The sequence below is a fragment of the Leucopleurus acutus genome (genome assembly GCF_964270905.1).
Source record: "Leucopleurus acutus genome assembly, chromosome: 5".
In the NCBI taxonomy this organism is placed as follows: Eukaryota; Metazoa; Chordata; class Mammalia; order Artiodactyla; family Delphinidae; genus Leucopleurus; species Leucopleurus acutus.
Window position 1 is genome coordinate 9,097,541 of NC_139147.1, and position 10,296 is coordinate 9,107,836.

The 10,296-nt window shown below is 47.3% G+C and overlaps 1 protein-coding gene across 1 annotated transcript; it reads right to left on the bottom strand.

Annotated features, from left to right (window-relative positions):
• Positions 1-955: 955 nt before the first annotated feature.
• LOC309962646 (carbonyl reductase [NADPH] 3) lies at positions 956-8,271 on the bottom strand. The gene is made up of 3 exons (XM_082840561.1): positions 7,942-8,271; positions 6,007-6,114; positions 956-1,441 (listed from the first exon to the last, which is right to left on the bottom strand). Exons 1-3 carry the CDS (start codon positions 8,228-8,230, stop codon positions 1,005-1,007), a joined length of 834 nt encoding a protein of 277 aa, XP_082696687.1. The 5' UTR covers positions 8,231-8,271; the 3' UTR covers positions 956-1,004.
• Positions 8,272-10,296: the final 2,025 nt, after the last annotated feature.

The following is a 10,296-nucleotide window of genomic DNA, read 5'->3' on the forward strand; positions in this document are numbered from 1 at the left end:
CACGCCATGGGTTCTCACTTCATGATATTTTTGCCTTTACAGCATACTATGAAACGTTTTCATGCACTTCTGTTCGTTAGATTCCTTTTGGTTGCAAGCAACAGTAAGTCACTTCAGACCAGCTTAAGGAAAAGGGAAACTTCTTTAAAGGATACAAGAGTTTCTTAGAGCATCTCTTAGAACCTAGGATCTCAGGGATGGTCTGAAGCTGGGGAATGGATGTCACTGTGAGAAGAGGGGCCATCTCTCTTTGGGCCATGCTGTAGCTGCTTTTCTTTATCTTTTTTTTTTTGTGGTCGACAACCTGGAAATAGCAAGGGACACCTGGAACGTGGCTGGGACCTGCTCTGCAGCCCTGGGACCTCTCAGGAGGCTAGTGGTTCTCTAAGTGCCATCCCAATACCAGCAGCACCTGGGAACTTGATAGAAATGCCCACTCTTGGGCCCCAATTCCAGGCAATGTTTTACACACCCTCCAAGTGATTTGGCTGCCCTCTAATATTCGAGAACCACCGGACTATGTGCATCTCCCTCTCAGGCTAGAGCTTGGGCAGAGCAAAATTGCTCAGCTCCATTCCAGAGCTAGACACTTTCCTTTTTTAAAAAAAAATAAATGTATTTATTTATTTTGGGCTGTGTTGGGTCTTTGTTGCTGTGTGCGCACTTTATCTAGTTGTGGTGAGCAGGGGCTACACTTCGTTGCCGTGCACGGGCTTCTCATTGCGGTGGCTTCTCTTGTTGCAGAGCACGGGCTCTAGGCACGTGGGCTTCAGGAGTTGTGGCGCAGGGGCTTAGTTGCTCCGCGGCATGTGGGATCTTCCTGGACCAGGGCTCGAACCCCTGCATTGGCAGGCAGATTCTTAACCACTGCGCCACCAGGAAAGTCCCAGAACTAGACACTTTCTCATCAATGCCCCGCAAGGACAGAAACAGAATCGGACTACAACACCAGAAGTCATTCATTCCCCAAACATTTATTAAGCCTCAAGTGCCAAAGCAGACATTCACCAGGTTTGGACGACTTTGTCCCGGACTAGCTGCCCGTGAGGCCCGGTGGCATCTGGAGGCAGGAGGGCCAAGTAGACGGGAGTCTCAGCCCCCTCCTCCACGGTCCTGGAGCCGTGAGCTCCCACCATGTCCGTCTTCACCCACCCGGGGCAGCATGCGTTCAGCAGAATCCTGTCCGCTTGTCGCTTCTCATCCAGACGCTGGGCCAGGATTCTCGATAAGACCGTGACCCCCAGTTTGGACACCCCATAAGCAGAGTTGGGCCAGCCCTCCCTCTCATGAACCTCATTTTTCGTGTCCTCCACGAACTTTTTCATGAGCTCCACCAGGTCTTCCTCTGTGAGTGTCTTACATCGGAACTTCTCCTGCAGATCTTCGCTGCAGTTTTCAAGGGCTTTGGAACCCTGTAAACTACTGACATTCACCACTCTCCCTGAAACAGAATAAGAAAAATATAGAAGCATGTCACAAATAAACAATCGTTGGTTGACTACTGACAAACATGATTGAGTCATGGGGCAGGTGTAATTGCTGATTTAAAAAATGATTCTAGGGCTTCCCTGGTGGCGCAGTGGTTGAGAGTCCGCCTGCCAATGCAGGGGACACAGGTTCGTGCCCTGGTCCGGGAAGGTCCCGCATGCCGCGGAGCGGCTGGGCCCGTGAGCCATGGCCGCTGAGCCTGCGCGTCCGGAGCCTGTGCTCCGCAACGGGAGAGGCCACAACAGTGAGAGGCCCGCGTACCGCAAAAAAAAAAAAAAAAAAGATTCTAATAAATAAATAAATAGCCAAGCATTTTTAAGCCCTTTTAAAAAAATAAAGATTCTAGAAGGCATTAAAAAAAAACCTCCAAAGGTATTCAAAAATGCCTCAAGAATGCACCAGTGAGTTTTAACTTTTTGTCCCTTGTTCTCCCAAAAGGAAGAACACATTTCTGTCAATAACAGGGGCTAAAGCGCAGTGATTCATTAGGTGAGCAGAAGGTAGGTCTGTAGGAGAATCACCAGGTAGTTTTATAAAACACACCCTCCTACACACACCCTCATTTCCAGGTACTTGTGAACTTGCTTTCTGGGGGACAGCGCCCTCACCCTTAGATAATTTCCTGGGGTCCTGGGGCCACCTCTGTACCCCCGAGTGCCAAAATCAGGTTTAAGCAATCCCTTGCCAATGACCCTTGTCTATCCTTAATGATGGATACTTTCACATGTGGAATGGGTTGATTCTCCATCCCAGTTTTGATTTTCATTCCTTTTTTTAGCCCATAGTTAACAAAGAATTAAATATAATTAGTGAGTTAATATTCATATTAGCAATGATTCACAGCTACTAATGAGACAGATCTGTCCATAAAATAAAATATGAAGGCCAAAAACTAGAAAATAATTTGAAGCATTGATAGAAATCCCCAAACCAGTGAACGTGTGAATTTACACATTCTGTCCAACATCAAAAAGCACCAAATTTGGGGGGTTATTTTCTCACATATTATACTGAATCCATATTCTTTGCATCCAACAGGATAATTGGATTTTATTTCATTTTCTGAGTGGCATTCACCACAGGTACACATTTGTTGGTGGGGTGTGTACATGCTGGGAGATTCTTGTGGGCCCAGCCCCATACGGAGATGCCCTCACTCTGTCCTTGTACATAAGCATCTCACATAGCCCGCAGGGACCCAAGACTCTCCAGTATATTATTTCCTTCCTTCCTTCTCTCTGTCTCTCTCTGGTAATAACATAGTTCCTTCCCAACTTTTTTTTTTTTTTTTTTGTGCGGTACGCGGGCCTCTCACTGTTGTGGCCTCTCCCGTTGCGGAGCACAGGCTCCGGACGCGCAGGCTCAGCGGCCATGGCTCATGGGCCCAGGCGCTCCACGGCATGTGGGATCTTCCCGGACCGGGCCACGAACCCGTGTCCCCTGCATCGGCAGGTGGACTCCCAACCATTGTACCACCAGGGGTGCCCTTTTTCCCAACTTTTAACTTTGAAAAACTTTGCAACCTACAGAGAAGTTGCAAGAATGGTTTAATAAACACCCATATATATACCCTTCAGCTGAGTTCACCAACTGTCAACATTTTGCCACATTTGCTTTCTATCTTTCTCTTAATTGTGGGCAGATACCATAAACCTTCACCTTAAAACACTGTAGTATACAGAAGGGCATTCTCTTCCATAACCGCAAATGTGATCACATTAATCATCGTACAACACGATTATCTAAACTATAGTCCATATTCAAACGTCCCTAATTGTCTCAATAATCTTCCTTTATAGGTTTTTTGTTTGTTTTCATTCTGGGTCCAATGGATTGCATGGACCCTGGAGGGATAAATGGATTGCATTTAGTTGTCCTATCTCTTTAGTCTATTTACACTAGAGCAGTTGACAGTGATCTTTATAAAGACTCTAAGCCTTTATTTTATAGTATTTCCCCCAGTTTGGATTGGCATGATTTTTTTTTTTTTTTATGATTAGATTCACTTCAATATTTCGGCCAGGAATTCTGCTTTGCTGAAGTTATGCTCTTCATTACTTGCTAAGCAGCTTTGTATTCAAACGCTTGTTTGCTACAAGGAATTAAATTCAAACAAGAAAGGAGGAAAGAAAAGAAAAAACAAATTACAGGAGCTACTCTATGCCGTCGATGGAAGTAAAAAACTTCCTAAGAGGAAGAGGCATCCTCTTGGATCTCAAGGCACACCCCTGGGGGAGAGACCAAGGGGTGACAGTTGCAACAGCTAAATGGGCCCAATCAGCCCTGAAAAGGGCTCAGCCCACACCATGACCACCACTCTTGGCTGAGGTCCAGGTGGCTCCACGGTCCGGAAACAACCCCTACTGCGTTCCGGCAAGAGTGGGCAAGTAGCTCCCCCTAGTGGCTTAACCTATTCACTCAATCTTGAACCAATAAGCAAGCGGGTTAACTTTCTTTAAAGTGATATTATAAAGCTAAATAAAGAGTGGCTTTTAAATCAGCTTTGAATCTGGAGGAAGCGACTCCCTACAAACCAAGGGGCAGTGATGCTCAGCGTTTTGCCCTCCAGAGTGACGTTTATTGAAAAGTCACCACTATTCTCAATGTGTTGCAAACCAAAGATTCCCGCTTTGGGAATTACTGTAACAGAAAACTGGTTAAAGACAGTGATTCACCAGCACTGGGTTGGTCCCTGAGCCCCACCCTCCCCAAAGACTTCTTTCCTTTCAAAATGGTTGGTTCACAATCATTTGGTGCTATAATCCTTCCCTAACTAGAACTAATTATCCTGGTTTGATTGAGGGGTGAAGTTAGGAAACTGGGATACTGTTTCCAGCTCTATTACTACCTGGCTGTATTCACTTCTCTGGGGCTCAGTTTCCTTCTTTATAAAGTGAAGGTGTAGACAGATACCATAAATGTACTTTAAAAATGTAAGTTTTTTTTCAATACTTTGCAGCTTTCAAATTCTATGATTCTAAAATCCATAGGAAGATTTCATGATACTTGGTAAAACACACAGCTACAATGGAATACTATACAGCTGTAAAAAAGAATAAGAGCCCCAGATATAGTAAGTGAAGAAAGCAAGGTGGCAAACGTTATACTTAATGTCCTTTCTTTTTTTGTAAAAAGGGAAGCAAATATATATATATATACATATATATATATATATATATATACACACACACATTTATTTTTGCTTAGATTTGCATTTAAAAATTCTATCCCCTTGACCCTGGGCACTCACCAACTCCATGACCCTGGACCCAAGGCTTCTATGAGCCAATACCTGAAACTCTACCTGTGAGCTTTCTATGATCCCATCCCACTAAGAAACCAGTAACAAGAATCACCTGTGGAGAATGGGGAGGGGCAGACAGGTGGGACTCTCACCATGCATCTTTTGAAATTGAAATATTTTTGCACTGGAGATCATCTTTCTTCAAAATGTTAAATTAAGAAAAGCATGTTTCTAGTAAGAATCACAGAGTTCTTCTTCCTAAGAATCACAGTTGATTTCTTGGGAAAGAAAATCCTCAGGGAAGCAAGGCTTCTCTCCCCGGCTCCCAGCACAGTTGTAATTTACACAGCTAGGCTTGTTTGTCGGCAGTGGTCTCCCCCACTGGACTCTGTGCTCCATGGACCGGACTGTCCCTGCCCACAATACTCACCACTGTATTCCCAGCACCAGGGTCATGCCTGGATTATGGTAGGCGCTCAATAAATGTTTGTGGGAAAAGTAATAAAAGTTATTCACTGAATACTTGAAAGTGTGGGAAAGATATTTCCTAATAAAGAAAAGTTTCTTTTGGATGCTCTGAACCAGCTTGGCAAAGGTTGGTGCAAGAAGAAAGGAATAGAGGAAAATTCATAGTAATGAGAGAACAGACGCTTTCCCCAAGCCCCAGGTGAACTGGGTGAGGCCCGGCCACCTTGGGGAACCGAGAAAGACTCACTGAAGTTGCTCAAAGGCAAGAGGCCTTTGGGGACTTGAAACACCTTATCCTTCTAGGATTCACTTCATGACTTGGGACCCAAGAGCATCACCATGTATCATACACATCTTTCTTTTTGGAGGTGGGGGAGAAGATGAACTTTTCATAAATGTTGAGAGAACAACTGGGTAGCCATATGAAAAATGGTACATTTAGATCCATCTCCTTTCTACACAAGGATAAACTTCAAATGAATCAGGTATCTAAACATACATGCATCTCTACACGCCTAAGTTCACTCATGCCTGCCTGCATACAAACATACAAGTTCTGGGGGAAAAGGGAATTAATTCTTCCACAAACTTGGAGTGGGGTATACATATCTTTCAATAAAGCTGAAATGTTCGTATGAGCGGCCAGATACTATGAGAACATCATGCAGTTTTCTATTTTTCCCCCTACAGAGAAATAGCACCCCTGGGTGATTCCTGGGGGACAGCCCCCCGGCCACACCCCCCGGGGGGGTGGGTCACGCCTTGCCGAGGGGAGGCAACCTGACAGTCCACAAAGCTGGACTTACCATGAGGTTTCACTATCGGCAGTAATTCGCTGCAGACATTTCTCGTGGCAAAAAAGTTTGTCTTCAGTGTCATCTCAGCTTGAATGTCAAACGGTGTCGGATCATCAACTTTCAAAAAAGAGAAGGAAACAAAGTGATGCATTTCCTCCTGAAATTCATAAGACAAAGTGGATCTTATCTCTAATGAAAGACAAAACCAGCTAACTTTAAAAACAATAAGTTTATTGATTTTTGGCTGCGTTGGGTCTTCGTTGCTGCGGGAGGGCTTTCTCTAGTTGCAGCGAGCAGGGGCTACTCTTCCGTTCGGTGCGCGGGCTTCTCATTGCGGTGGCTTCTCTTGTTGTGGAGCACGGGCTCGGCGGCGGGGGCGGGGGGGCTCTAGAGCACAGGCTCGGTAGTTGTGGCGCACGGGCTTGGTTGCTCCATGGCACGTGGGATCTTCCCGGACCAGGGCTCGAACCCGCATCCCCTGCATTGGCAGGTGGATTCTTAACCACTGCGCCACCAGGGAAGTCCCCCAAACAAACTACCTTTAAAACAATTTTAAAACCACGAGGTCCGTGGTTCTCAAACTTGGAGCGTGTGTGGGAAGCACCTGCAGGACCTGTTAGAACACAGCATTCTGGGCCCAGCCCCCAGAGTTTGGGATCCTGAAGGTCCGGGGTGAGGCTCCAAAATTTGCATTTCTAACCAGTTCCCAGGTGACGCCACGGCTCCTGGTCTGAGAGCCACACTCCGAGCAGCAGTGATCGAAGTTCGCAGTCTTGGATGGGCATAGGAGGCACCTGGGGATTCTGTTAAAATGCAGATTATCATGCAGCACGTGTGGTGGCGGGGCTGGGGTTCTGCGATTCCAGCGAGTGTCCAGCGGGGCAGGCGCTGCTGGCCGACAGCCCACACTCTGAGGGGCAAGAGCTTCCAGCTGAAGTCAGTGTTCCTCCGTGTGTCCTCCAGGAAGCCGGGTATTTATCCACCAATTCCCCAGCCGTCGGCTCCGGGGGCTGTCAGTCGCCCCCGCCCGCGCTCCCAGAAAGCCCGCAGACCGAGTTGCAGGTGCAGGGCGCTGCCGAGGGTCCAAGGCCAAGGGGATGAAGACTTAACGCTTCACAATACTTCGTTTTCCTCCGCTCTGCCTCTTAGATTTCTCTTCCCCACTAGGTTGTAAGTGAGGCTGCCCTGTTTATTTCTACCCGCGGCACATGGCAGATCGATAACTTTCTTACTCGAATAATAAGAGTAAGTAAGCTCCTTGATCTCCCCCCTCCCGCACCCCGGCCCCAAAGAAAGGTGCTACTTCAGACCACACTTATATATGTTTGATAACAAACATAGCTTCCCTGGGGGTGGGAACCACGCTCGCTTCCTTTTTGCCAGAGCCTATCAAACCTCCCCATTAAAAAGCTCCATCAAAGCTCTCTCAAGTCCACTAGCGCGTGCACGTGCGCACTAATCGTGCTCCCGAGATCCACTTCCTGTCCCGAGCAGATGCCTCCTCGTATCTATGAATGCGCCCTTTCAAGGAAAGAGAAAGCCCAAAGTGAGTTTGGAGACCATTCGCAGAGAAAATGTTTCTTGCATTAGAAAGCTGATGAGCTTAGCAGGGCGTGGTCCCCTCGCAGGAGACCGATTCTCTTGCAAACCTCAGCAGCTATCTGTCCTGGGAGGGTCCTGGGATGAGCTCTTGCGTGCTCGGGCCCGCAGAGGCCGGCAGGCGGGCGGGGCGCACTGTGCCCGGCGCTCGGGCGGGTCTTGAGCTAAACGAACCGCTCCCGCGACTCCGTGGGAAGCGAGAACCAGCCGTGGGAGGCGAGAGCTGAGAGCATCCCGAGGGGCGGGCTCTGCCTTCCATAACTTAAGTGGGCGGGTAGGGGGCGTATGCGGCTCACTGTCTGGCACCCTCGGAGCGCCCGGGGACCTCCCGCCCCCCACACCTACTCTTGAAGGCGATGCCCGCGTTGTTGACCAGCACGTTGAGACCCCCGTACTCCTTGCGCAGGAAGGCGCGCAGGGCGCGGATGCCCTGCAGGTCGTCGATGTCCAGCTGGTGGAAGCGCGGGCTCAGGCCCTCGGCCTGTAGCTGCTGCACGGCCGCCCGGCCCCGCTCCACGTCCCGCGCCGTGAGCACCACGTCCCCCGGGAACTGCCGGCACAGGTCGCGCGCGATGGCGAAGCCGATGCCCTTGTTGGCCCCGGTGACCAGCGCCACGCGGGTGTAGGACGGCATGGCCAGGTGCCGGGCGCGCGAGGCCGTTGGGTGAAGAGCGAACCGGGCCGTGGGCCACGGGCGACGCGCGCTGCGGAGGCCCGGCCACAGTCAGAGAAGCCAGGAAGAACTGTGTTCTAGAATCCAGCGCTGTGACTTGCAGAGAGCAAGGCTCCGGTCCTCGGTCCCTCCCCTCCGAGGAGGGGCCGTCTGTTCCTGAAGGTTTCGTAACGCCCCATTCCCGGGTCCGCCCCCTCCCCGCGATGCGCCCTCTTTTGATCCCGCCTCTTGAGCCAAGCTGTGGTTTGCGGGGTCGAGACGTTGTTCCCCTAAAGCAAAAGCGGACGGTGACGGGTCGATAGGGTCTAGAGATTCCTTGCAGTTGGATTGAAGAAACTATTGTAGGAGAACCCCAAAAGGAGAAAAACAAGTGCTGAGTAATTTTCTTGGGCGTGCGTCCGTCATCCACTGCAAAATGAGGATGTTCGCTTTTTCCTTGACTACAGTGAAATTATTTCGACATGGTAACTGCTTCTCAGGACATAGATCTCATTCCTTGCCTAAGAGAAACTCAAGAGAGGAATGAGAGAAAAAAAGGTCCCAAGAACAGATTTACAGGTGTGGGCAGGGTACCTAGCTGTGTGGGATCCTAGCTGTGTGCGCCCCCAAGTGGGAGAGAATGTTTATGAAACTCTCATTGTGGATGAAGCCTCTTACCGGAATGTTTTTATTCATCTTACACAACTCCTACGGGTGCTAAGTGTGTGCATTTTAGGTTTGTCCAAGGAGGATACATATATGCATTTTTTTCTCTAAGTGAAATTTGTGGCCACAAAGTTCAACTGAAAATGAATCTCCAAAGGTGTGTCACGGTGTGGACAAGCAATTAGAACTCTCCCACCCACCTTCTTTAGTGTAATCTGAGTGCATTTGATCTGAGTGTGTTTGATTAGTGACTTTTAGATTTATGGAGAGCTACGATCTCATTATGACTCAGCTCTACCCAAGCACAGGTTGGCTGAGCTGCCTGTGTCTGTCACCTTGACTCCACTTTCTCCATCAAGTCAACAGGTGAGGTCAGGAAGGTGGGCACCTGCTGGGGCTCACCTAGTATTTTCTTTTTTCTCCTAAAGATTATTTGGAACTCTATTTTAAAGATATAAGGCTATTCGGGTATTTTGTTTCTTCTTGAGTGAGCTTAATTCATGTTTTTCAAAAAATTTGTGTGTATCACCTAAGTTGTTGACTCTGACATGAAGTCATTCATTATATGCCCTTATCCATCCTTTTAATATCAAGAGTGACGCCACTTCTCTCATTCCTGATATTGGTATTTTGTGTCTTTCATATCTTTTTCTTGATCTCTCTGGTTAGAACTATTTACTTATTTATTTTCTTAAGGAAGAAGCTTTTGGTTTCATTGATATGTTTCTCTGTTTTTTCTGGTTATATTATATTTCCATTCTAATCTTTATTTCCTCTCTTCTCACTTTGGGTTTTCTAGTTGGTGTGTGTTGTGGGTTTTTTTTAACCATGGAAGCTGAGATCATTGATTTAAGATCTTCTTTTCTAATATAGACATTAAGGGCTATTAATTTCCCTTTCTGTACTATGTTAGTGGCATCCCGTAAACACTGATATGTTATGTTTTCAATTTCAATCAGTTTAAAATACCTTCTAATTTACTTTTTGACATCTTCTTTGACCAAGGGTATTTAGAAGTATATTTTTTAGCTTCCAACTCTTTGGGGATTATCCACATATCTTGCTGTTATTGATTTCTTCATTCTGTGGTAGTCGAGAACATACTTTGTATGACTTGAACTCTTTTAAAAGAGTTTTTAAAGCTGGGAGAGAGAGAGATGAAAGCACGTTTTTATACAATAGTAATCATCTAAACATCAGCGTGTGTGGCTCCACTTGTAGGATGTTGGGTGGCTCTCCTTGAGGGTACTGTTTTCTCTTTGAAGGATGAGTGACTTGAGGTCATTAGCAAGAAGGATTCTTTTAGGAAACTTGAGGGAGGCATAGCCATCTTGCAGAATGGGAAAGTGAATTTATTAGGGAATTAGGCAGCATTGACCAGC